A 27,684-nucleotide genomic window follows, 5' to 3' on the forward strand; every position below is an offset into this window, starting at 1 on the left:
TCTGTTGAGTCTGAAGTATAGGGTACATGTTTTTGATCCTGCTCTTCAAGGTTTCTCAATCATACAAGGAGCTTACTTTAATAGAAAAGGCTTCTCACTGCATTCCCCTACCATCAGAAAGCTGCCCTCAGAGTTAGTGTAACCTTTTTGAATTATTAGAAGGACCTGTACACATTAGTTCAGAAAGAAAGGGAGAGCTGGAAAGGAGCAGTTGCCAGGGATTAGGATTAAAGTCAAATTTCTAGCATTGCAATATTCAGAAATACAGCTTAAACTTCAAAAGAAAAGAGGTAGGCAAAGTGACTAAGGCAATGTAAACATAGCAAATAGAAGATTTCTAGGTGTGAATGATTTCCAATGTTTCACTCTGTGACATGCTAGAAAACTGAGGAATGAAAAAAAATTACACTGGGGGGAATCATTCTTCCTGGGGGACAATGCCCTCATTCCCTGCTCCTTTTAACTACATCCCTAAAGCTAACTGCCTATCAGTTTTTAACCAGTATGCAATCAGATCTCATGTTCTATTACTTTATTTTATAGGAATTCAACAAGAAAGTGTTTGATTTCACTATAGCTATATGAATAGCCAAACTCCCTGTCCATGAACATATTATGCAAAATGTGAAATATTGTATAACTGTTATATTTCCTTTCTTCATGATGCTCAGCTATCTCATTTGGACCTTTTACATGAAATCAAAATCCAAAATTTTACAGAAATTGCTCATACATCTGAATTCAGTGTGCTTAGTCTGAATTATAGGGTATAGTGTTTCAATTTTAATTTAAAACAGGGTGGATAAAAACAGAATGATCAATACTACAATGTACCTGTCCCATCCAAAGAAGTTTGGATCTGCCCCCCCCCCTCCCCCATAGATGGCAAAAAATGCAGACTGCTATGTCCCATATCATTCAATGGCAGCAACATGTGCACAGATGCATCAATATATAATAATGGGTGTGTTAATCCATGGGTAGTCAAATCCATGGATTGCCAGCCCACCAATGTGATGGGTCTGCTTTAGTAAGAAATGGAAAAACAACAGAATATAGAGAAACAGAAGTTTTGAAACCAAGCTACAGAATTCATGGAAATAATGTTTTGCATCATTTTTCCCCACCTTAAAAATCCACCCTGTAGTGTCAGACTTCCCTGTCGGTAATGTGAGTGGGGCTGCTGGCCCAATGCAATTCCCTTAAATCAGGCTAGGATTGTAAAATATGTTAATTTACAGGAAGTCTCAGAAGGAAAATTTACCATACCCTATCTCTTGATGGTCAGAATCCACTTGAGAGGTTTTTGGTATGGGCACAGGTAGCTGCAAAGGCTCAAAATGAGTTGAAATACCCTCCTTCAATAAATGACCCAAAGCTAACCTATTTTAGGGTTCCAAGACAAAGTATCCACATCAGCCATGAGAGTCATCAAACAAGGGAAATTAAAGGTGTTAACAGTTCTCAGACAGTGAATAGCCTTACTGGGAGGAAAATGAAAGCATTTAATGCCAATAAAATATAAATATTCATTTTCCCTTGCTGTGGTTTATACTTCTTGCATTACATTTAAAGGAAACATTTACTCTGCTTTCTGAAACACTGAAGTTTCCACGGCTTGCTATGAAGAGCTTTTGCTGTTAAACATCCTGAAGGAAAAGAGGTAAGAAATGCTAAGAAAAGCTAATGAAAGGGCAGTCTACAAACCGTAATTCTCCTTTCCCTGCAGGAACCTAGAAATAAAAGATGCTGACAGCCTGAAGCACAGTAGTGTATGACACGCAATGCACACCTTCAGCAATGTGGCTGCCCTCCCCCTCCTTTCTGTTTAATATTTAATGTTGTTGTTTTTGTAAAGCCTTCATTATATTCTCTGCCCTCAGGCTTCTCTTAGATGTTTGGGAATCCATACTCATTTAACATGCCTGAGGTAAAAGCAATGAACTAAAATAAACAGTGACAAATGGTACTACTTCCATGCTTCTTGCATGTGTTCCCAGCTGATATCAAGGCATGCACATGTGCGCGCGCGCACACGCACACACACACACACACACACACACACAGGCTTTGTTGAAGCCTTGGCCTTCTCTTCTCTGGTTTCACCCCAAATAAATCTGCAGCTTTTGATAGTGTCTCCATATAATTGACCTTTCTCTCAGAATGGACAGCTTTGTAATGAGAGCAAAAGAAAGGGTCATTTGTCTCAAAACTAGGGCACACAGCAGAGAATATAACGTGACGTTCAGGTTGCACATTATTAATGGGGAAGCTAATCTGCAAATTAAGGTCAGTTGATTATGCTGGCATGTTAATTTTCAGTTAAACAAAAACCTGCCAGTGAAAAATACTACTGGTCGATGAAGAAAAATAATTTTTAGAACACTGAGTATGTCCATGTGATCATGAGTGATAGCAGAACCAGCCTATGCATTAGTTTGCCTCCTCTGAATGAATGCTTGGAAGAGGTAATGGCATGGATGAAGAAAAACAAATTGAAACTGAATCCAGACAAGATTGAGATGCTTATTATCAAGGATCCTAATCTGGGGCCAGAGGTGTGTCAACCACTTCTTGATGGGATTTCACTCCCTCTGAAATACTGTGTTCACAGGTTCAGAGTGCTTCTGGATCTTTCCCTCCAAATGTCAGCACAGATAGATGTGATGGTCAGAGTTCCTGTTATCAGCTTTGGTTGATATGCCAACTGCTCCCCTTCCTAGAACTGGAGAACCTGAAGATGGTAGTGCATGCACTGGTAACCTCAAGCCTGGACTTCTTCAAAGCACTCTATGGCCTGAAACAGATGGGCCTTTGCAGTGCCCTCATCACGTGCGAGGGTTACCTGGTGGGTGGAGCACCCACACGCCCGGCAGCCCTCGCCCACCACACGGGGTGCGTAATGATGATGTCGCAGCTGCGACACTTCCAGACAGGGCAGGGCAGCTGCGACGTCATAACGACATCTCTCACACTTTTCAGCGTCGCAGCCACGCCGCAAAGAGGAGCCGCTTCCGGGTGCTCCTTTTTTTGCTCCGCAGGAGCGCCACACATTTTGGTTGCTGCGGCGCTCTTGCGGAGCAAAGAGAGGTGCTGGGGAGGCACCTCTTTCTGGCAGTGTGTAGCCCGCCTATATTAGGCTAACTTTGTACCAGAACTAGAAACTCCAACTGGTTCAGAATATGGCAGCCAGACTGATTACAGATACATCTAGGAGTGATCGCATCACACCAATGTAAAACTCCCTGCCAGTTAGTTTAATTTATTGGTAAAGTACTTTAATTTATTGGTATTGAATACTATGATGTTTTGATATCTATTTGGCTCCTAGTCTGGGTGATATAGCAATGCAAAAAATAAGCAAATACCAGTGAGGATTGTATCTTTGGCTACCCAACACATAGTCCTTTTATATATCTCCTCCATGTTGTGTGGTTCCACCCATATAATACTTGTTCTCCTGTTCCACTCAATTTCACTTTCTGCCTAAATCAAAGTGCAAGTCTTGGCACTGTATTTAGAAGAATGCATACATCTAAGCAATTTGTGGTTTAATTTTCTGACTGGATAAATATTCCACACCACTGAGTATACATATCAGGAGCAAAGAAATGACTGCAGTTTCACTTAGCATATAGGTAGGATTGAAAGAGGGGGGAAATAGAATGCATGCAAAAAACATGTTAGTCAAGTTGCTAGCTGCAAGAAACTGATCCTGGAATAAATAGGACAGTAAGGACGCAAGCAGAAAATTGTGCAGGACACAAAATACATCACAAGACAGACTAGTGATGCATCAAGTGTTTACATGATTTCATTTATTTGTGTCTTTTTATCTTTGGATTGAATAGCTTTTTAAATCAAAGAATTTAATGACCTTTGATATACTAATATCACTAATTGCAGTGACTTGTAATGTAAAACTTCTTTGAAATCAGATAGCATAGTACCATTTTGGGCAAAAATACCAATGGTGCAGAAAACCAACAGCGAATAAAATTTAACATTAGGCTGGACTGTAGGTAATCTAGAACATACCTGCTTCATCTGTGGTAATGGTGAGTTCATTGCTAGCCTCACTCTTGCCAATGCGATTTTTTGCATACATGCGGATATTGTAGGTAGAGGAAGCATGAAGGTCAATAATAGTAGCCTGGTTCAGTTGTGGAGAAACATCTTTGGTTCTTTGGACAGAATCCCAGGAGTCTATTAAAGGTGTGGAAAAGATAAACAATTTCTCTCTTTTTTTTGTTTTTTGTTTTAATCTGTTTTTCAAAAAGCAATACAACAAATAACACATTTCCAAGACTGACATCACTGATTTAAAAAATGCAGGCATCATTTTCCCCTTAACCTTTTCATTTTACTTAAAAACAACATGGAAGGCGGATTCTCACAGGAAAAAGACAGCCTTCAGTGACAACAAAATCCAGATACTATTTTGTGTAATGATACACAGAGACTATACAGAGGCCTCAGGAAAATTCATAAATGGAAATTCATGGTTTTGGTTTACATAGGTGGATGGGAAGAAATCCTTGACCTTCAAGATGGATCTGGCCTGGCACTCCAATTCATCTGGGATGTTATTGAATTTCTGAAGATATTTATGGAAGGGCTATCTGAAAGGCTATCCGAAGCAGCTGGTGATGGCTGCTTCTGGAGCAGAGACTACCTGAAGATAATTGAGGTGTGGGGAGAAGCTGCCAGTGAGTAATGATAGAATCATACCATTGTAGAACTGGGGTCATCTAGTCCGATCTCTAGCCCATGCATGAATCCAATGCTAAGACATCCCTGATAAATGGGAGTGGCACAGTGATTAAATGCCGGTACTGCAGCCACAAGGTTAGGAATTCGATCCTAGGGCTTCTAAGGTTGACTTAGCCTTCCATCCTTTCATTGGTCAGTAAAATCAGTACCCAGCTTGTTGGGGGCAATTAGCTTACAGATTATAAACCATTTAGAAAGTGCTGAGTTCGCTAATAAGTGATATAGAAATGTACATGCTACATACTAAATAGCCACCCGGCCTCTATCCAGGAGAAGCATGCAATGATGCTGCTGAAAAGTCTGTCTCAACAGAGGGGCAACACCTGCTCAATCTCCTTTTTCTTTGTGTCCTTTCAGCAAAATAACTTCTCAGACTGATGCTGTTGAGGTAGCAGTGTTCAGCTCTGAGAGGTGCAAGATGATGCTCACTATATGCTCACACGAAAGCATGGAAGAAGAGATGTACAGAAGGGAGAAAGGAAGCAAGATGAAGAAAGAAAGAAAGAAAGATGCAGTGTTCACTGCTGAAGTTAGTGCTTCTTTGAAGCCTGCCAAAGGCTATATCTCCTAATATGTCTCACATCTTTACTTCCAGTTAGTGGCCAATAGGTGTTGGTTTTAATCTTTTGTTGGGTTTCTGTCCCACAATGGTTGGATTTTATAGCACAATGTCTACATATTTCATCTACCTTCTAGCAAAATAACCCTAAATTCATTTCAGCTGCTTTGTCAAGAACCAGGACAAGGGATCCATAACTATCCCTCGTTCCCACACCCACACCAAAGTCAATCAAGCTTCATTTTTTACAGAGAATCCAAGATGGAGACAACCATTATCTTGTTAAGGAGGGTCAGCTGGAGGTATAGGATCTGACATCCTATGAAAGGGATATTTTGGATTATGTAGTCCAGATCAATTCAGGCTCTGTAATGTGGGATGATACTACATCATCCCTGAACAGACAAATATCCAATCAGTGCTTACACAGTTTCAGTGAAAGAAAAGCAGTATGTTCCAGTGGCAAAAATAGCATTAGGACAGCCCTACTGATCTGAAAAATCTATATCTCTGAAGTTTCTACCTTTTATAATAAATAATAATAAAATTTTATTTGTGTTTCCCCACCTCTCCCGATGGAACGAAGTGGGGTTACAGGCTATTAAAATCAGAATACATACAACAATCTTATAAAATACGAAAAATAAATATAACATCAATAGCTTATCAAACCATCAGACATCCAGGGGCAAGGGCAGAATATCACTGACAGATTTTAAATGTAATGAAATGTTATCTACTCTATTTTTTGTATAACAGCTTTTTAGATATTAGGAAGATGCTGTAATGTCTCTCCTTAATTTTATTGTCTTCAGACTAAACATACACAGCTCTTTCCACTGTTCTGATTTGGTTTCTAGAACCCTCAACTTCTTCGCTGCTCCTCCCAAGGCACCCTTTGATTTGTTAGTCTCATTAAAACTGGATAAGGCACTCCAAATGCAGCTTGACTAATGCAGAAGAAAGTGGAACTGTTTTGAATTCTGTGGTGCTGGTCCTGCCTAGTCAGCTGAGACAAACTGATGGCTTTAGCTCCCATTTGAGCTCTGACAGTGGGTCAGTGGCCCTTCATCATGCCTGTTTCAGCCCTTGATTGTTGTTAATCAGGATTAATTAAGACGTCAGTCACTTTGATCCAAGATGTATTATAGATGTGATAGATTTGTCCTGCATGAATATCTAGCCTACAAATTATACGAAAGGGCGTTACAGCAAGTAGCAGCAGGTCTCCTGGGTTTCTGGTTAAAAACACCCCATGAGTATTTATCTGTTCATTTCTTCTACAATATTGATTTGCATATGTATGCATGTGTTACTGAGCATGTGTATGCAGATATGTTTTTGTAAAGTTAGCAGTTGGCTACCTTGCAATCTGACAAAGAAAGATGGTAGAGAGCCAGCATGGCATAGTGGTTTGAGTGTTGGATTACAACTCTGGAGATTAGGGTTTGATTCCCAGTGTGGTCATGAAACCCACTGGGTAACCTTTGGCAAGTCATATGCTCTCATGACAAACCTGCTCTGAACAAATCTTGTCAAGAAAACCCCATGATAGGCCTTAGGGTTAGCGTAAATCAGAAATGACTTGAAGGCACACAACAACAACAACAACAAAGAGTAGAACTCAGAAACCTACCTACAGATGTTTTTGAGAATAGAAATGACATGCATAGACCAGTGCACCATTCAATTATTTCCACAAAGTGTTCAATCAGAGCTTTTAATCATTATGTATAGGCCCATAGGAAGAGTCAGTAGGTGCCATTCTGCTTTTTCTGGCCTTGCAATGACACATTATATGAGCAGAAATATAGACATGTCTCCAAATTATGAGTACAATTCCGAAAATGATTACAGAGTCGAGTGACTCACATTTGGAAATCCTAAAATGCTAAGATTTCCAAATTTGGATCATTATGAAAATATAAGCAAAATCTCTCAAGCACGTAGCACTTTCTCTCATACAAGCTAGTGCATTTCTTTAGATTAGAAATAATACTTGAATGGACTTCCAGGTATGGAAATGGCCAACTAACCTCTCTTTCATGAGAACCCATGAGAAAAAGAGTGGCAACAGCACTATCACCAGTCTGGAGAGAAGCTCCAACTGGTGACTTATCTCTGCTAGACAAGACAGAGTGAGCGGGGGACAAGGAGATCACCTACAAAAAACCAAAAACCTTGTTAGGCTCATGGGGATTGTGGCAGTTGACTGAAACCAAAGTAGGTACAGGGGCTGTGAGACAAATTCTTTCTTCTCATTCCTGATGGCAACCCTACATTCTTTAACTATCTTTGTACTATTAATGGGATTTATGGGATGAAGCTCAATCTTCAATCCAGTGGTTGTCATCAATGCCCGGTTGAGTAGTCTGACTTTCATATTAATGGATGAGATCATGAGGATTACAGCTAAGAAGTTTTAAGGCTACTGACTAAAGTTAGAAACTGTAATAAATATGGGAATAAAAGAAAAATAAAATTATTTGTGGATAAAGGACATAGTAACATGGAATTATGAAGAAACTTGGTATCCACTGGGTTTTGGTGACAGGACACTTCATGGATACCAAAATCTGTGGCTGCTCAAGTCTTCATTATGTTAAATGGTATAGTAAACTGGTGTCCCTTATATGAAATCAAGATTTGTATGTACAGTGATGTGTAAATCTACAGTGCTACATAAATAAAGCATAGTAATAATAATAATAATAATAATAATAATAATAATAATAATAATAATTTGCATCTGGGAATTTTTTTATGTTTACATTTCCAAGCTATGGACAGTTGAATCCATGGATACAGAATCCATGAATACAGAGGGCCTATAAGCTCATAAAGGTGGAATATTAATAGTTTTTAAAAATACTTTGTCAGTAAAAATGGATTTAAAAAGTGAGACTGATTTATTTTGAGAAAACAGAATTGTTTTGGCTTGAAGAGTTTCTTCATTGAAAACAGCCTGAGTAACATGAAAGCTTAATCACTGGGCTGTATTGTTATATCAGAAGAGTCACTGTAGAGAGAAAGATTAATTCTTTGTATGCCAAAATCTGGTGTAATAGAACAAGGACAAAAATACAGTCCTTGGACATGATTCTTATTCAGCAATATGGCAACAGATATTGCAGAAACTTAAATGGATAAGCAATGACTTTGAGAATTATGCAATGAGATTTAGACTGAAATTTGGGTTGGAGGAGGAGACTGAGGATGGGGAAATTGAATTCTCAGATGTGGAAATGGAGGAATTAAATAATCCAAGAATGGAAGAACGACAACGAGTCAGCTTGGAAATTGAGGAGAAAATCATGGATGGAGATTTGTTGTCAGTCTGAGGGACTTTAAAAAAAAAAAAAAAAGAAAAGATCCACAGGTTATTCTGGAGGAGAAGGTGGGTGGCATTTGTAATGATGCCAAACAGAGGAATGGCAAGGATTGTGAAGAAGATGTGTGGGATGTATTGAGAGGGGTGAGCAGATTAAGAATGTTTTCTTAATAGTTAACACAGTTAACACAGTTATGGTCATGTGTTGTCATGGCCAATGTGCAAATGTGCTTGAAGATGCAGAACTAATTAACATCCTTGAAATTGCACAGAACTGGCCTGGATTGAGTCATCCCTCTTCATTGGCTATTCCTTCTAGGGCTGATGGGAATTACAGATTGGGGAGTACATATTCTTCATCCCTGGTTTAAATGCTAACCACTGTATATCTGTTCCAGCTAATCAAATGAAAATCATGTAATAATTAGAGTTCTGATGGCTAAACTCCATCTGGTTTTGGTCCATGTCATGTTTCTATATGTTCCTTATCATATATCCATAGGTTTTTTTGGTTTGTTTTTGTTTTTGTGTAGGAGAGACTACATGGAAGATTTTGGAAGATACTGTTCAAAAACGTAACATGTTCTAGCTGTGATCAGAACAACTGTATCATTACCTTCAGAGCTATATGAGCCTCAGCTTTGACAAAGACCCCTGGGACAGAGCATGCTGCAATAATTTCCCTTGTGGAAAGGACCTTATCATACTCAATTTGAAGTTTATAAAGTGAAAATTTTGACTAAATGAAGCAAAATATGTACGATTCAGGCCTATCAAAGAAAGCCACTACAGTGAATTTTTTTTTAAATGAAAGACAGGTAACCTTTATTCTCATTAAATAAAAGAGCCTCTATATGTTACCATATTTAAATATTCAGAAAGCCTTTGTAAGACTTTTATCATTTAAAATTTCAAATGAAGGATCACTATGTTTAATGTTGCATCATATCAGCAACCCTCTGCTTAAAAAATGAACAAACTAGCATATAAAGGTAAAGATTTGTATTTTACTGTTAACATGTGCTATATGACAGATGTAGGGCTTTTGGACATATTCCAACATTTAAGTAATACCTGCAGTATGAAGTGGTACGGTCTTATTAAGACTGAAGCATATTCCTTTTATAAATATGTCATTTACTCTGAAATTTTGAGTGTGTGTGTGCGTGTGTGTGTGTGTGCATGCGTAAATCTTGAATAAGACTTGAAACAGGTCTGAAAAAACCTATTCCATCCAAAATAACACTCTCATTTCATTGATTTGCATCTCAAACCCTCTTATATACCATTTTGAAAGATTTGGCGGCTTGCTGTATTTACTACTTTGATGTCATAAACCTGACACATTCACTAAGAACAGATTGGAAAAATCCATACAACATGAATAAATATGGTAATTTCCCCCCTTCTTCTTTTTAATTTCATACTTTTGTGTAGGAAAAGCCTTCACAATTATACTTTTAAACAGCCGGTGTGCATGTGCATCTGTGTCTGTGTCTGTGCCATCTGAAAGTAGGCGACAATCACCTATTTACTTTGTATGCTGTGCCATCTGGTGGTCCTATTTCAAATCACATTTTTGAAACTGAATTCTTTACACTGTTAACAGTGCTGCTGTTCCTATTCCTAATATTACTATTTTCACTACCATTCTGCTGCTCTTAGATGTAATTACATTTATTAACACAGACTCTTGATTGTTCCAGAACTTCACATATGTTATCTCAATAATGCTTAGGATAAATGTCATTTATTAATTAGCAAATGCTTTCCATTGCATATTCCATTGTTGAAGAAAAGAGAAAGGTTGTTTGAAGCCACAAAGAGAGTTTATAGGTGAAACAAGTTTTTAACTTGTCCCTCTTAACTTGGTACACCCCACCATCTTTTAAGAAATGAAAGTTTTGCATCTGTTGTGTACTCAGCAAGCAAATAAATTTATACAGAAAAACAAAGGTTAAATCAATGACTTAATTTGTGCTGTTCCCCTATCATGACAAAGCTGTGTGATGTATGCTCAGCACATACAATGATAATTGATCAATTTATGGAAAGTAGACTTGCACTGGACCTCAAGGTAGCTAGTCTTCATAAGCTCAGCACTGGAGATGGATTGCCATTGATGTTGGCATGAGTGAACTCCCAAATATCATCTGGGGGCATGGGGTATTTGCACTATGTCCATCCTCCTTCCCTTGAGTCATTTTAGGTACATGAGAGGAAGCAGCAGAAAATCACTTCAGTCACTTTAGAAAAAAGCATCTCTTGGGCCTAAAATGGTTTTGGGGGGAATGTGGCAAATATGCTCCCTAGAGAGCATTTGAAAAGATTTGAGGGCAAAAAATATTTTGAAAAATGATTTTTAAAAATTCTAAAACCAATCTTTTGAGGGAAAAGTTCAATACTGTAACAGGGAAGGCCATCTCTGCTACTATGACAGTACTATGTCTCTTTATGCTCTGTTGAAAGAAACCCCTACCACGGAGAACCTGGCCAAGGATAATCAGTGCAAATGCTCTTGGACAAATGAGTATCACTCCCAGAAGAAGGTGTACTTGGATTTCTGTTCACTTGCAAGCACAAGGTCTATCAATCACCATCACTCTTATTGGTGAAGTGATTATGCAGACTCTGTTCTTGATCAATTTATCCTTGGTTACACGGTCTTGAGCTATCCCATGCTGAGCCTCCCAAATCTCCTTATATGATAAACCTGTTTCCCTGCACTGAGGCAGCCTCACAGCTATGTGCTCTAAACAGCCTTTTTAATATCACCTTGATATTAAAAAGAGGGGGGTATGGGGAGGCTAGACCTTGGGGTAACACTAATCAGAATGACTGATATTGAACTACACAGACAAGTAATCTAATTGGTATGAGAAAGATTAGTACGTTCTTTAAAAAGTAAAGGTAGTTCCTTGACATGAAGGTCCAGTCATAACTGATTGCAGGGGGCAGTGCTCATCTCTGTTTCTAAGCCGTAGAGCCAGTGTTGTTTGAGGACTGCTCTGGTGGTTATGTGGCCAGCATGACTCCACCAAAGGCTGTTACCTTCCCACTGAGAAGTGGTACCTATTAACCTACTTGCATTTGCATGCCTTCAAACTGCTAGGTTGGCAGAAGCTGGGACTAGTGACAGAAACTCCATCATGCAGCACCCAATACATTTCCTAAAAAACCTTGCTTAAAAGGGTTTTGTTTTGTTACGTATTATTCTCACATATATTTGGTTAACCAGTCAGTAATTTAGCTATACCACTGTCCAGCTTGAAAATAGAAGGGTATAGGATAAGTATAAGAAAATACTGTGTATTGATACTCATGTGTAAGTCTAGAAATTTTAGTCAAAAAATTGACCCAAAAAAACCTAAATTGACTTCTCCACGGGTCAATGTAAGTATGGTACTTTAACATTTATAAAAGAAAGGAACCATCCCCAGGTGAAAGCCAAGAGTGGAATCTGTCATGGCAGCACTGGCCCCCTTATATTTTCTCATCCATCAAGCTTTTAGTGTGAGCACAAACAGTTTTGCCAACTGGAATTTTGTAAGTTATTTGGCATCGATTTCCTTTGTTTCAGCCTTTGGATCATTTGATATATGCCCCTATGTTTTACCCTCGATTTATCCACGGGTCATATCAAAATCCATAATTTGGGCCACAAAACCTGCCCTTGACTTATAAATGATATCGAACTATACTCGAGTATATACAGTAAACAACATGTGCCACCAGTCTTACAAAATGCCTGTAATAATAAATTGGGATGCACAAAGGCTGCTTGTAGTTAAAACCAAAGGGGGGGGGGGAGCAAATTACTTTGCATAAAGTTTTAACAGAATACTTAACTATGTTCTAAAATAAAGTGAGCAAAGGTAAGACCCTCTCCCTTTTTAAACAAACAAAACAACCTATCTAATCACAAAAAACAGAAATTAGAAAACCAATAAATAATACCAGCTTCATCTTACCAGACTTGTTCTTGCATTCTATATCATAGCCTGTAATCGGACTGTTTCCATCAAATCCCATGGTCCATCTGAGGGCAATGCTGCGTGCTCTCACTTCTCGGATTTCAATTTCTGGAGGATCTGGGGGTTCTGGATGAACAGAAAAACTTTGCTTTAGTCCAGAGAAGAGAATAGCAGGTTAGCAACAGCAATTAGAACAGTATTGAAAAAATAGCTCATCCACAATAAAATCACTGGCCACTTCTTTTACTGACCAAATATTAGACCTACTCACCCCTCCTGCTAACATTCTGGACATTAGGAAAAGCTTATATTTAATGTAAGAGATGTATTTTTTTCACAACATAATGTTATTTAAGATTCTTTGTGCCTCAATTGTAGCAGTGCTCCATGTTATTATTTCAAAACAGTACAGTACTTGCTCTTTCCAGAGTAGAATAAGGCTCTAATATTCAAATTTCAAGGGGAACTGCATATTGTAAACATGAATGACTCAAGAAGATAATGCTTTTAAAACTGATTTTATTTCTCTCTCTCCCTTTCTCCTTGCTCTCTCCTGCTCTTTGTGAGAAAAGTGAAAATCCCAGCCCTTTCAAATATAATTTTTTAAAAGGCCTACAATGCAGTTAATGTTGCTAATTTTCCCCAAACCACCATTTTACACATGCACAATCTTTGTGGTTAAAATGGTAGAAATGTGTATGTATGGGTGTAGGAAAAGGGGAATGAGAAGCGATTCTGATCTGTACTGAGTATAGTGCACTGAGTGTAGCATCAGTAGTAGTCTCTAATGAGTAGTTATTCCAGTTTAATGACTAACCAGAATAAAATACTACAAATCTGCACACAAGTACTAAGACAGCTCCATGCTTCTGGGACAACAGTTACTGTGAAAACCTTTGTTATGGACTACAGTTCTACTGTAAATCTGCCCAGTTTGTTGAGCCATTGGATGCACCTTTCTGGTAAGTAGGAACTGGTGAAAACCTGCAGCTATAGAAAACTGGGGGTTGGGAGGAAGGTTGTTTGTGAGTCCTGAGTGGAGCTGGCATCTTATATGTAAGCTCCAAGGCATACAAGCATGTGAGCAAGTGTGTGGTATGCTGAGCCAGCAGAGCCCGTTGGCTGATTTCTGCTGCAGCTCAACATTTGACAGGGCATTACCTCAGCCATTCCAGAACCTGCTGATCCCCTGCCTGATTACGGTTCCCCTCAGAAATTTGGTAGGGGCTCCTGGCCTGAGGGCATACTTGCTGCTGGAATTCAGAATGCAAAAATATATACTGCATTTGTTTGCAGAAGCATTTGATGGATTACACATGAAATATTTTGTTGCTAAATATAATGTTGGTGCACTATTTCTTCTGCAGCAAGAACATCAAATCAAATGCTCTTGTATTACTTCACCTCGTTTACACTGCTTCAAGCCTGAGGCTACTGAACGGAGGTTAACAGCACACTCTTATACATGTTTACTCAGAAGCAAGTCCTATTGTGTTCAATGATGCTTACTTCCAAGCAATTGTGCCTAAGGCACACTTCTCAAATATCCTAAACTACATTCTTATTAATGAAGAAGAAAAGTTGATTTAATCTAATCTAGGGAATACCCATATGGATGTTGCCAAAAAGCACTTGCTCAAAATCACATCAATAGGGCTTTGCATCTATGTACTGAGCAACACACAAGCCATCCACATTGATGGTGATGCATGTCTAGGATGGTTACTGTGGTGGTGGGCAAACATTGAATTTATAAGGGATGACATGTTAATTAAATATGAAAGCAGGCATGTAGACCCCCAAAGAAATCCATGCTCTTTTGGCTTTCTTTCTGTGTGATCTAACATACAAACAGAGCCTATATTTCCCCACACTAACAATTTTTTATGCATTGTATTGGTTTTTAGCCTAATGCAGATTTAAACTAACTTAAGTCTATATATAACTTATTCCTTACTTATCTAAGTATTTCTGTTTTATTAGATCCCACAGAAATAGGATAGACTGTGTTTGAAACTCTAAAAGAGTTCTAATTTCTGTCAGTTATAGCTATGGTTTTTTTTTAGGGACTAGGAACCCTCCCCCCAACAGATTTCTAAGCATGGCATACACTTACTGTACTACAATAGCTGTGTTTTTTTTCCTTATGTTGTCCTCTTCCTACCTTGCACAGTGAGCTGAATTATTCCACGGTCCTCTCCATATGAATTGATGGCATGGCAGGAGAAAAAACCAGAGTCTTCTCGCACAGTTGGTAAAATCTACATTGCAGATTGAAAAAGAAAATATATTCAATAGGAAACATTGAAGTGAAACCATCTTTTCAAACAGAATGAATTTCAGTATTCAGTCTAACACAGAGATTTTATACAGACCATAAGCCACTCTGCAATCACATTAGGTACAGGTGTAATTTGAACTCATAATAAACACACAGCAAGGCTGAAAATACATGGCCCCAAACCAAAGCCGTAGGACTGGAAAGAGTTATTGGACTATGACCGAGGGACCCAGATTCAAATCTTCTCTCAGTCATAAATCTCTCCAGGGAACCTCAGTCCTGTCATCAAGGATGCTGTTAGACTACAGAGATGTAGAATTATGAGTCAACTTTAAGTGCCATGGCTATACTCTATGAAATCCTGGGGTTTGCAATTTAGGAAAAGATATTTAGAATTTTCTGCCAGAGAGTTCTAATACCTCAGCAAACTATAAATCCTAGAATGTCACAGGATGCAGCCATGACAGTTAAAGTGGAATTGTGGTGCTTTAATTGTATTGTGTAAAAAGGTTGCAACACTCAACTTAACTTTAAAGGATTTTTGGGTATAGAGGTGGGATGTATGCCACTCTGATCTCCTTGTACAAAAGGTGGGAGATATGTGAAACAACTAAGTCAAACCCAGGATAAACTAATGTGGAAATACTCTTCTTTTATTTATCTCACACTACTCTCTATAGGAAAGCCAGCCCTTGAAATGATTTGAGTATTGGACTAGAACTCTGGGAAATTAGGGTTAAAATCCCCAATTGACCAAGAAAACCCATTTGATGATCTTGGGCAAGTCACATTCTCTCAGCCTTATAGGACAGCAATGGCAAACTAATAGAATCATAGAAAAATAGAGTTGGAAGAGACCACAAGAACCATCCAGTCCAATCCCCTGCTATGTAGGAAATCTCAATCAAAGCATACCAGACAGATGGCCATCCAGTCTCTGTTTAAAGACCTCCAAGGAGGGAGATTCCACCACTCTCCAAGGGAGTATGTTCCAATGTTGAACAGCCCTTACTGTCAGGAAGTTCCTCCTAATGTTGAGGTGGAATCTCTTTTCCTGGAGCTGACATCCATTGTTCTGGGTCCTAGTCTCCGGAGCAGCAGAAAACAAGCTTGCTCCCTCCTCAATATGACATCTCTTCAAATATTTAAATAGGGATATCATATCACCTCTTAACCTTCTCTTCTCCAGGCTAAACATCCTCTGGACAAATCTTGCCAAGAAAACCCCATGATAGGATTGTCTTAGGGTCACATACGTCAGAAACAATTAGAAGGCATGCAACAACAACAACAACAACAACAACAACACTTTATTTCATTTCCATGACAGTATTTCACTCACTGGACTATGCAGTTCAGAAGGCAGACTCCTAAGCAGGCGACCAGCAGACTCTCTTTCATATACAGTGCGCCCGCGCCATACATGGGTGCACCATATGCGGACTTGAGCATATGCGCTCAAGCTGAGGCGCGCGCGCAGGGCAGAAGGGGTGGCGCGTCCCATTCAATTGAATGGGCGCTTACGCCCCACACGCGCCCGCGCCGCCGCGCACGAGCCCCATTGTTTCCAATGGGGCTCGAGCATAGGTGGAATTCGCCTTACGCGGCGGGATCCGGAACGGATCCCCCGCGTAAGGCGAGGACGCACTGTAGTCATTTTCTGGGCCAACTCTGTGAAAACATTTGCTCTTTTCTTGCTAGCCAGAAAAGCTAAGTCTGCTCTCCCAGAATCAATATAATTGACTGAAATGTCTTAGGACCTTATCACACTGACAAAAAAACTGATTGCTCTCTGACAGAATATAGTTGCCTTTTGGGTTGCTACCGGGGATTATTGTGTGTAGTTAGCTGCCAATGCCACTGGGCAATTGCAACCCAACTGCATTCTGGGTCCCAGGCACGCTTTAGAGACTGGTTTTCCAAGCCGGGAGCTTAGTTCTAGATGTTCTGTTTAGTAGTACTTGACCAAATATAACATACCTGAATGACAAATACAACCTTCTAATGCTGTCTGTTCTTTTGAACATATAAACCACATGTATTTTATTTCATGTACTATGTGGTTTATAAGCTGTTGTATTAATATCATTTGTTGTTCTGTACCTTCAAGTCATTTCCAACTTCTGGTGACCCTAAAGCCTATCACAGGGCTTTCTTGGCAAGACTGTTCAGAGGGGCTTTTCCATTGATTTTCTTTTGACCTGAATTTCTGTGGCTGGGTGGGGATTCAAACCCTGGTTTCCCAGAATCCCAGTCTAACACTTAAACAACTACAGCACACTACATTACGTGTAGTTGTGGGAATCAAGTGGTCTTCCAAATGTTACTGCACTGCAAATCCCAGCATTCCTTATCACTGACTGTGCTGCTAGGGCTATGGGTCTTTCAGTCCAACAACAACTGGAGCACCACTTAGGAAATGCCTTTAGGAGTTGGGAAGCAATTAGTTGGGCTGAATCATCCCCTTAGGCTAAAAGTGAAAATGTTTATGATTGTCCAAATGGACATGTGGTGGAAATGGATCATGAATGTGCAGTGAAACACGAACAGCCAAGAGGTCTAAGGGCCTAAATGGGAAATGGTTGTGGTGGGAGGATATGCAAAGAGGATTAGTGTCTGCTAATTGGTGATCATTGTCTGCTGGGAAAGCCCCTGACCCTGGGTGGTTTCTCATTTTTATTTGCTGAGTCTTGATTTTGCTATTTTTCAGGACTGGTAGCCAAACTTTGTTCACTTTAAGGGTCTCTTCTTTCCAGCTGAAATTATTCAGATGTTTATTGATTTCAATGGCTTCCCTGTGCATTCTGACCTGATAATTGTTGGCATGGTCCAGAATTTCACAGATTAACATGGAAATCACTCCTCCCTATCCAGGGTTACATAGTATACATACATACATACATACATACACACACACACCTCTCTTCCATGCCAGCATTCTCTGAAGATGCCAGTAACAGATGCTTGTGAAACATCAGGAATAAGCTCTCCTAGAACATGGCCACATAGTCCAACCCCCCCCCCCCCCCCCCGCCAAAAAAACCTATGGATGTCGGCCATGAAAGCCTTCATTCTGTTAACACACTGGCCAACCACATCCCTAGGGGAAGCCTACAAGCAGGATATGAACACAACTATATCCCTCCATCTCATACTTCCTGACAATTGATATATAAAGAAAGAGCCCTGTCTGATACTGCAGGTGTTATATAACCATCTTGACTAGTAGTCATTAATGGCCCCATCTTCCATGAATCTATTTAATTCCATTTTAAAGCTACACTGTTTTGAAGTTTTGTTAACCACAATTGCCAGCAGTGAATTCCAGTTTATGTGCTGTATGGAGGAGTACTTCCTTTTAACTGTGCTGAATCTCCCATTGTTTAGGGTGAATGGATAACCTAAAGTAGGTTTATGGAGATTATCACATGGAGGCTTACCATTGATAAAATGTGGCTAAATCGTTCAAAAACCACAATGGTGTGATCACCAGTCATGCTTGTTTCCTGTGATTAAATTGTCAGGGAGGAGTCCTGTTCCTCTCCCATCAACAAAGTGTTCACGCAGCAGCCATTTCTCCAATAACGGGAACTTCTGTTATTGGAGAAATGACTGTTGCATGATCGCTTTGAAGATGGGAGAGGAGCAGGACACCTCCCTGATGATTAAATCATGGGAAACAAGTTTGACGGGCGATCACACCATTACAGTTTTCAGACAATGTAGCCACGTTTTACCATGGAAAGCCTCCATGTGATAATCTCCTATGAAAGAGGAAGAAAAGCTTCATATTTCTTGCCATCATACCACAAATAATTTTATACGTCTCTAATTTCATTGGTGAATGATGTCCTTCAGGTGTTGTGGACAGAACTCTACACAATTTTCCAAGTGGGATCATACCACAGGTTGATTTTAAGACCAGTATGATTTATTTTACATTCATTTTCTAATTATGTTCACAACAGAATTTGCACACACTGCAACTGCATCCTCTTAAGAGGGCTGATAGTGTACTTATTCCTTGACAATGTCCATGTGATTATTACTAGACCATGGAGTTTATCGTACTGGCCCTGAAACGGGCCCAGTGCGTTCTAAACGTGCACATGCACGGGCATGCACAGAATGAGATGGGGCTAAGAACCCCATTTTATTGCACGCTGGAATGCCACCTTTGCCGCCGGGTGTTCCAGTTCTGTCCCCGTTCCGTCCCAGAGGGTGCCATTTCTGAGAACTGTTCTAAAGCATTATCAGAAATGGCACCCTCTGGGACAGAACAGGGACACAACTGGAATACCCGGCTGCAAAGGCAGTGTTCTAGCGTGTGATAAAATGGGGTTCTTGGCCCCATCCCATTCTGTGTGTGCCCATGCGCGCATGTTTAGAACACATTGGGCCTGTTTCAGGGCCAGTACAATAAACTCCCATGTCATGTTGTGTCCCTTTATAAGAGGTTAGGAATCTGCAGGCAAGGAACTTGCTGGTAGACCCTGGGGTCAAGCAGACCAGCAGCTTGGAGCGGCCTACGGCCACTCCAGTGCTGGTTGCTCCCCATTCGATGTGGGACCACAGCATTCAGATGCTGAAGTCCTGAGGCCAGCTGCCACTGCAGTGTACAACAGACCACTGGCAAGGAGCATTTTTTGTGCTCCTTTTGCAGCCACGTTTGGACTGCCTTAACCAACCATGGCATTGCTTCCGCCCAATCCAGAGGCCTGTGTCACCTGTACGCTATGCCCCTAGAACAGCCTGAAGGCAGCGCTTTTGGCCCATCTGTTTCAGGCCCCTAATTCCCATCAGCTTCATTCAGTGCAATCAATGACCATGGAGGATGGGGATTTTAATCCCAAAATATCTGGAAAGTCACAAGTCCCCCAAGCCTGCTTTAAACAATCCCTGTGCCTTATTAAGAGAGAGAGAGAGAGAAAGGTTAGCCTCTCCTTTGATAGAATATATCTGAAATATCGTCAGGTGATCACAATGGACACAACCTTCTGAGGTCAGGTGTAAGGAAGTGTGATATGTATAGCTGTTAGTAAAGGATACAAAATCTGAAACACATAACTATTTGAGTTAGTCCAAGTCATGATTAACAAGCATATACTGTACCAGGTATCATACATCACCTGTAGAGTTGAGATCACTTCATCACCCACTTCCTTTGTAGATACAAGATAGCGGGACATTTCAGGATTGATTATTCTGTCTTCTTTCTCCCAACGGACTATGATGGGTTTTTCTCCATGAGCTGTGCAACTCATCTCTTTCTTTTGACCCTGTGTTGCCAAAGTTGTGTTTGGATAGGAGGTTATCATAGCAGGAACTAAAAATAAAAATAATAAATTCAGATTAATAACTCAGTACAGATGTGAGAAGGGGGTGCAATAATCCCATACAAGAGGTCTCACTAAGCAGCTGCACTTTTACACATATCCACTGAAGAAAGACAACAGAACTACATAGTATAGTAAAGCACTAACCTTTTTTCCTTTAAGGAAAATAAGCATTTATAAGGCATGTGGATAAGCCTTTTTAAAATGAATTACATTAATTGCTATTTTCAAATGCTAATGTTTAGTGGCATGACCTTTTCAGATGTCAGAGTTATTGATGCTTACATATGACAATATGTCACCATACAGTTCTTCTCTGTAGAAAGGTTTCTGAACCATTGCAAACTGATTTTCCAGCTATCAAGATTGTACAGTCAGGCTTTCACTTGAAGAAGTGGTTCTCATCTGGAGAGCATGAAAAAAAGAACCTTGGGAAGGATACACTAATGTAATAACTGCTAGGAACAGTTCTGAATATCCACATTCTCTGTACAATCAAGTTTCCTAACCCTGTGAACAACTGTACAGTCAGTCAGCCCTCAATTTACATGGGGGATCCGTTCTGCCCCCCCCCCCCCATAAAGCAAAAAGCACATATGCTCAAGCTCCATTGGATAGACTGGGGCTTGGGCTCGCCGCACAGCTGGGAAGAGTGCCCCATTGTTTCTATGGCCAGGCAGCTTCAGCTTCAGCTGAAAGCTACCTATAATGAACAATGCATATGGCACAGGCTCACTGTAATCACATTCAGATGAATATGGTTAAATGTCTTCACCAAACCATTGCCAAAATGGAGAGATGGATGTTAGAGGAGATAGGCTAGCATGCAAGTCCTCCACACCTACAATTTTTGAACAGCTAAAGATGCCTTAAGGGTTCCTAGGATGAAAATGTTCCACAAAACAACACAGCCATAGAAACAAAGAATCATACAGTTGGGAAAAGCCTCATAGGCCATTGACCCCAACCCACTGCTTAATGCAGGAACTCTGGCTAGAACACCCCCAAAAGGTAGCTGTCCAGCCTCTTTTTGGATGATATTCAGAAAAAGAGACTCGATCACCTCTGTAGGTAATTGGTTCCATTGCAAAACCACTCTTACTATCAAGACATTCCCTCTAATGTTCACTCAAACTCTACCTCATGTTACATGAGGTAACCTGGACCTAGTCTCTGGGACAGCATCCTCTTCTCTGTGGCAGCTCAGAAGTCTCAAGGGGTAGTGATTCTCCATTAAAACAAGGTTCAAAGACTTCTCTGTGTTAACTTACCACCCTCAACATAACATCCCCAAAGGGGTTTTAAAGAACTGGAGATAGAATTTCAGCCACTTCAAGGTTGATTCTGCTCACATTTGCAGGTGGGTTGATTCAGCTCACATTCAGGCTTGGGAGGGACCTTTGGAGCTTGCCTACACCTGCCTTAAAGTATATAATTTTTAAAGTGGACTTTTCTCCCTTGAGAAATGATTTTATAACTTCTATTTAATCTAGTGATCAGAAACTACTTCCCACTGCTATATCAATAGATGATACTGTTTAAAGAGTTTATTCACAATTTTCCCATTTGCATTTCATCCTTAATCTGACACAAGTGCCTTCTAACACTTATGGGAGATCGATAACATCTCTATGGTCAACTCCGCCCCCCCCCCCAAAAAAAAATTTGGAATAAATGGACAGAGAGGTGAAAATAGCTGGTAAAATTTCAAAAACTCTATTGCAAGAACTCAGTTTTCTTTAGCTCAATCTGGAAAAGCTCTTGGTTATTTAAGGTTAGAAAGTGCAACCATTTTGCATGTCACATAATCATAAGTCATTTTATTTTTAAAAAATGAACGTGCTTTTTAAATAAAGAAATTATGGGGGTGGAGGGCTGCATTGTGAATTTTGAGTGGTACGTTGCACATTTGCAATGTCAGAGTGAGAACAAGTTTTTAACACAGGGTCTGTGTTAAATGCCTGTACTGCAGCCACTCACTCAAAGCACAAGGTTGCGAGTTCAAGACCAGCAAAAGGGGCTCAAGCTTGACTCAGGCTTGCATCCTTCCAAGGTCGCTAAAATGAGTACCCAGATTGTTGGGGACAAGTTAGCTCACAATTGTTAGTTAGATACTGCTTAGGCAGTATGAAGCGGTATATAAATGAAGCTTGTTTGTTTGTTTGTGTAGGCACTCTTATGTTTCCCATGTGATTTATAATTCCCATCAAGTTCAGCCAGCATGGCTAGTGATCAGGGATTATGGAAGCTGTAGTCCAACATCTGGAGGGCATCAGGTTGCTTAACCTTTATTCATTGGAATTCTGGAGCCTGTAAAATAAATAATCTTGAACCTTACAAAGCAGCATAGAATTAATAAAGCCTAGCATCTGCCCCCCAAAAATCATGTCTGCTGGCTTCTTACAGTTATATAATTTTTTCTTTGATTATATGTATCACCTAAACATGTGTTTCCAAGATAGAACTGGTCTTATGTGCTGCTTAGCGTTAATAAGAATGACAACATTTCAAAAGCTTGGCAGCTCTGCTGGCTCCTTGTGATATGATTGAATGTGTCAGGGTAAAGACTGTGAACATTTAGAGTTCATATCTTATTCACTTAGAAGCAGTTTCAGGTCACATTATAGGAAAAGGAGGTGATTTATTTTATGTGACAACTATGAATTTTAATCAAAAGGCATATTCAAAATAAAGTCTGGATGATTTTTTTCCTCCTGAATTCTCTATAGGCTTTTCCTTTGCCGCGGTTTTCTTTCTCATGAGAACTCTTTTCATGTTTGTACATTACAAGCTGCTCTCTTCAAACACACACACACACACCAGACCTGCAGCTGCTTAGATTTCTCATTCCCTCTCTAGTCTGAAGGAGTTCTGAAGTAAATGGCATTTGATTCCCCATGCTCATGTGTACACAATTTTCCATTTTGCCTAAGCGAGCCTCGAAATAATCAACGGAAAGAAAACAGAACAGCGGAAGGCAAACCACACTGTCCTCAGCAGTGATTTTACTGTAGATCTTCCTGAGAAATGGGGCCAGTTTGGAAAATTGCTTAGCAAGATCAGAACTAGACCAGCAGTCAAAAACAACTAATCATGAACAACTCTCTATTATCACAGAGAGAAGATCTTTCCCATTCATTTACTGGGAAGGAGGGCTGCTGAGCACAATTTAGCTGAGGATTAAATTAAATTTAAAAATATGAGATTTACTTAAATTCTGTTGCAGCAGAAAGGAGAGCAAGATAGTCAACTAATGCCAGTCGAAGGAGTGCAGTGGAATATGTCCTGACAAGGGGACAAAACTGGATCTGAACAATTTAGTATGCAATGTAAACATAACTTTTTATTTTATTTTATTTTATTTTATTTTATTTATTTTATTTATATATTTTATGTATTTATTTATTTATTTATTTATTTAATATTTATATTTATTTTATTTTACTATGTTTGGATCATGAAGGATAGAATTAGTTAGGGACCAACGAGAAGTTATTAGCATGTAGTGTGGGTTATTCTTACCTGATATAGAAACAGATGCACAAAGCTAGCAACTTGTAGCATTCAATATTTTTTGGGGGTACAAAAAGTGAGTAATTAAGTTCTTTAATCTTTATTTTCCCCCGAGACAGTTCATTCACTACTTACATAATGCATGGTACCTATGTTTCACCTGCTTTGTATTACGTTTATTTGGTGTAACTGCAGCAACACACTCAGAAGTCAAAAGTAACTAGTGACAAGTTGTAATTAGTTCCTGTGTCTATTAACAGAGGTATAACTATAGTACATTATAGCTGGCATTCTGTATTGTGGTTATGGATTCATAGTAGAAGAGTAAAAGGAAACAAGGTACCCCATGCTGTTGATGGTCCAAAAATTTTATTATCTTAAAAAGCCCAACACATTTCAGCCTTGTCACCAATTGGTCTTCTTCAGGGGCTATTACCAGAAATTTCTGGAGTCATAGTTTGCACTCTCAACAAAGTGGACACTGAGTATTAGAAGAAAGGGCCCTGAAGAAGGCCAATTGGTGACAAGGCTGAAATGCATTGAGCTCTTTAAGATAATAAAGTTTTTAGGACCAACAACAGCACAGGGACCATCATTTCCTTTTACTCTTCTACTGTGAATACATACTTTCCAGTTTTTTGATCCTGGATTTATAACATAGAGTTACAGATCCATAACTGCTCTGTATTAACTACACAGTCAGAATCATGGCACTATTGCCATGATTGTAAATGTCCCCCCCCCCAACCTATTTTACCAAGCATCAGCCACACCAAAATATGGAAGGGTTCTCAGATGGTGATTGGGGCACAGGAGGATGATGTTCCTACCCACTCCACCAGTGAATGGGGCTGTAACAATTAGAAGTAGGACCCCATGTTATGATGCAGCTAAGGTCCCACTTCCAGCTTCTAGCTGAGTAGGACTGGGATCCCTGGAGACCATCAATCTGAGCTTCCATCACACATTAGATTTGAATTCTCTTTCTACACCAACGCAATGGGGCATTGCTAGGGTTGCATTTGCACTATCTGTCTCTGACTCTGCAGGTGTCCTCCTCATTGAAATTGCAAATAAAAGGCACATGAAAGGAGTGTGGAAGAGGTGAAGGCTTTATTTTAAGGCTTCCTGTAAAAGGCTTTATTTTAAGCAAGAAATCTATGGTGAGTTACAAACCGCTGAAAAGCATCGACCTGCACCCGCCTCTTTCCTCACTGGATTGAGGCCTCAGCGGCCAGAGCGGCAGCAGCTGAGGCCCCGATCCACCGCTTTCCAGGCCACGGGGAAGTGGCAAAAGGCCCTTTCCCGGCAGCCTGGAAAGGGGTGTCCTTGGGGCTTCAAGCCCCAAGGACACCCCGTGGTGGCGGGGAGGAGGAGAAAGGGGCCGCTTGGCCCCTTTCTCCCTTGCGTCACTGGGTGCAGCCATCTAAAGGCTGTGCCCAGCGACACAAGACCAGGAAAGAGCTCCGTTTCGGAGCTCCTTCCTGCACGGACGAAAGGGCTCATTAAGCGCCATTGCGCATTCATGACGCCATCATGGTGGCCCCCATGTAGATGGGGCACCGCCATCTTGTACGTCCTCAGGACATATTAGGCTTGGGGGCGTCAAGAAGTGATGCCCCTTTTTAAACCTAGGACGTCCTGAGGACGTCCCTTATGGCCGTTTGTAACGCGCCTACATTTGCAAAATGTATCTCTCTTCATAAAGAGGCACCTTCCCCCAGGTACACCTATAAAAGTAAACCCTTATGTGACTAGCTAAATATTCCGCATCTGCTCACAGTGGCAAAAGGTTATCATATAGTTCATTGTGCTGTCTCATGCTCTACTTTAAGCTACTGCCTTCTGTTCATATGTAAATGCTAAAGTGAAGATGTAGATGAGAAGAGATTGTATGTTGCACCCCAGACTGGTGAATTATAACTTTCAAAGTTTTTTTAAAGTGTATTTTGCACCACAAATCCATGACACATTCAGTTTTTAAAAAATAAAAGTAATTTAAAGCATTAAATTAAACTGAGCAAAATTATGCTCAAAATTCTACAACATAAACTCTAACCATACATGGAGAGCAAAATCCTAGAGGTCCAAGCGCCATTCAGGAAAGGAAGAGGCATCAGGGACCATATTGCAAATATATGATGGCTAAAGGAGAGCACCAGGGAATTCGAAAAGAAAATCAGCATGTGCTTTATGGACTATAGCAAAGCCTTTGATTCCCTTTGCATAGATCATGAAAGGCTATGGAAGGCCCTTAAAGATATGGGAGTACCAACACATCTGATACTCCTGATGTGATGTCTTGTTCTCAAGACAAGAGGCTACAGTCAGAACAGTATTTTCCAGGAAAATACAAACAAAAACAGAGTCTGTTGATTTGAGAGAATATGGCGACTGTTTAAAAAATCTTACTATTTTTTTAAAAATTAAAATCTTCTGAAATTATTTGTTGCTTCCATTGGGTGATACAGGGAAGAAAAAGCACAAACAAGTAAAATTCTATTAAAAATGCAAGCTTCTAAATCAGGAAATATTTTATGAATATGAGGCTGTCATGGGACTTAGGTTTTAGAGTTCTCTGAAGGAACATGTGTAAAAGATCTTCCCAGGGGAAGAGAAACAGATGCTAATTGAGGTATTGATGGTCTTAAATGAAGCAGAAAGGCACTAAGAAAGCACAATTGCAACCAAAATGAATGCTACTGAGTAAAGCATGCTGGGGCATTAATGTTTTTCATTCATTGCCCATTCATGCAAGTAAGTGTCCTTTTAAGCACAGCAATCTGGACCAAAGCAGCCTACTCATATCCTAAAAATAATGGAATATGCTCTCTGATATATAAATAATGGAGATCTCACTGAATAAGTGCAGTATTGTGCTTTGGGGATGTGTTTGTATATTCACAAATTTCAGATGTTTCAGCATTAGACTTTCAGGGTTGCTTTCTTGAATCAAGAATCCCTCTTTATATATACACCACATCTATGTCCTTGATAATATAATTCATATGCAATGCTAATGTAATCCAGAATGTCTATTACTCCCTGATTCTATATTCACAGTTGTTAAAATAGCTTAAAAATCACATCCGCCTGCTTTGATAGGAAACATGAAGCATGCATTCATCACTCTAATTAGAAATGTAGTAAGATAAATAGTATTTACGAACAGTTAGTCACAGTGGCCTAAACTCAATAACTAAACCCAGCTAGTATAGATGCATTGAACCACTTGCTGAATAGCAACACAACACCTTTTTAAATGTCATTGGTTCACTGGGACTACTCTAACTGGGACACACAATTGGATTTATGTTATTAAAAGACCTTAAAAATGTGGCAATTTGTAGAGAATTTTAGGGATCAAATTGGACAACTTTCTCATTGTCTGTGATGGTTTTACTGACCTGAAAAGGTACTTTTTCTCTTTCTATTGCCAATGACACATTGATCTTTGAATGGATGTACAAGAAAGATGTGTCCTTTGAATCTTGGAGGCATTTGGGCTGCAGAATATCCTCAAATTGCTATTTTGGGTACAAATATACTCTCCTTTCTCTTTCACAACAATGAAAGTGGGACCTTAATATATTTCCATAAATATATCCTGTTTTATCATAAAGTATCATAAAGTACATGACTAAAACTAGCACTCATTCATGATGATTATGGTGATGATGTTTCATTGAGGTATAACTTAGATCAAAACACATAAAACCACATAAACATATTAAGCTAAAACATATAACCATAGGACCCATTAAAATAATCCAGCATAAAATTAAAATATCTGCATTTAAAATTCATAGTATAAAATTTACTGAGTAGGCCTGCTGGAAGAGATAAGTCTTTAATACAGTTTTAAACTCAGACAGCATGTTTAGCGGTCAAATCTCTTCTGGCAGATCATTCCACAG

The 27,684-nt window shown here is 39.7% G+C and overlaps 2 protein-coding genes across 2 annotated transcripts in view; both read right to left on the bottom strand.

The window, feature by feature from the left end:
• Nucleotides 1-27,684, bottom strand: part of HMGN1 (high mobility group nucleosome binding domain 1) — a 1,114,480-nt gene that overhangs the window by 566,908 nt on the left and 519,888 nt on the right. The gene's annotated exons all lie outside the window — the stretch shown is intronic.
• The window catches only part of DSCAM (DS cell adhesion molecule), a 494,765-nt gene that overhangs the window by 120,285 nt on the left and 346,796 nt on the right, over nucleotides 1-27,684 (bottom strand). Inside the window, exons 12-15 of the mRNA XM_042456815.1 lie at nucleotides 20,048-20,244; nucleotides 14,802-14,898; nucleotides 12,635-12,763; nucleotides 4,039-4,206 (exon numbers count right to left, since the gene is read on the bottom strand). Coding sequence (XP_042312749.1) covers nucleotides 4,039-4,206; nucleotides 12,635-12,763; nucleotides 14,802-14,898; nucleotides 20,048-20,244 — 591 coding nt within the window. The remainder of the gene's footprint in view (nucleotides 1-4,038; nucleotides 4,207-12,634; nucleotides 12,764-14,801; nucleotides 14,899-20,047; nucleotides 20,245-27,684) is intronic.

The sequence above is a fragment of the Sceloporus undulatus genome, chromosome 3 (assembly GCF_019175285.1).
Source record: "Sceloporus undulatus isolate JIND9_A2432 ecotype Alabama chromosome 3, SceUnd_v1.1, whole genome shotgun sequence".
NCBI classification, from domain to species: Eukaryota; Metazoa; Chordata; class Lepidosauria; order Squamata; family Phrynosomatidae; genus Sceloporus; species Sceloporus undulatus.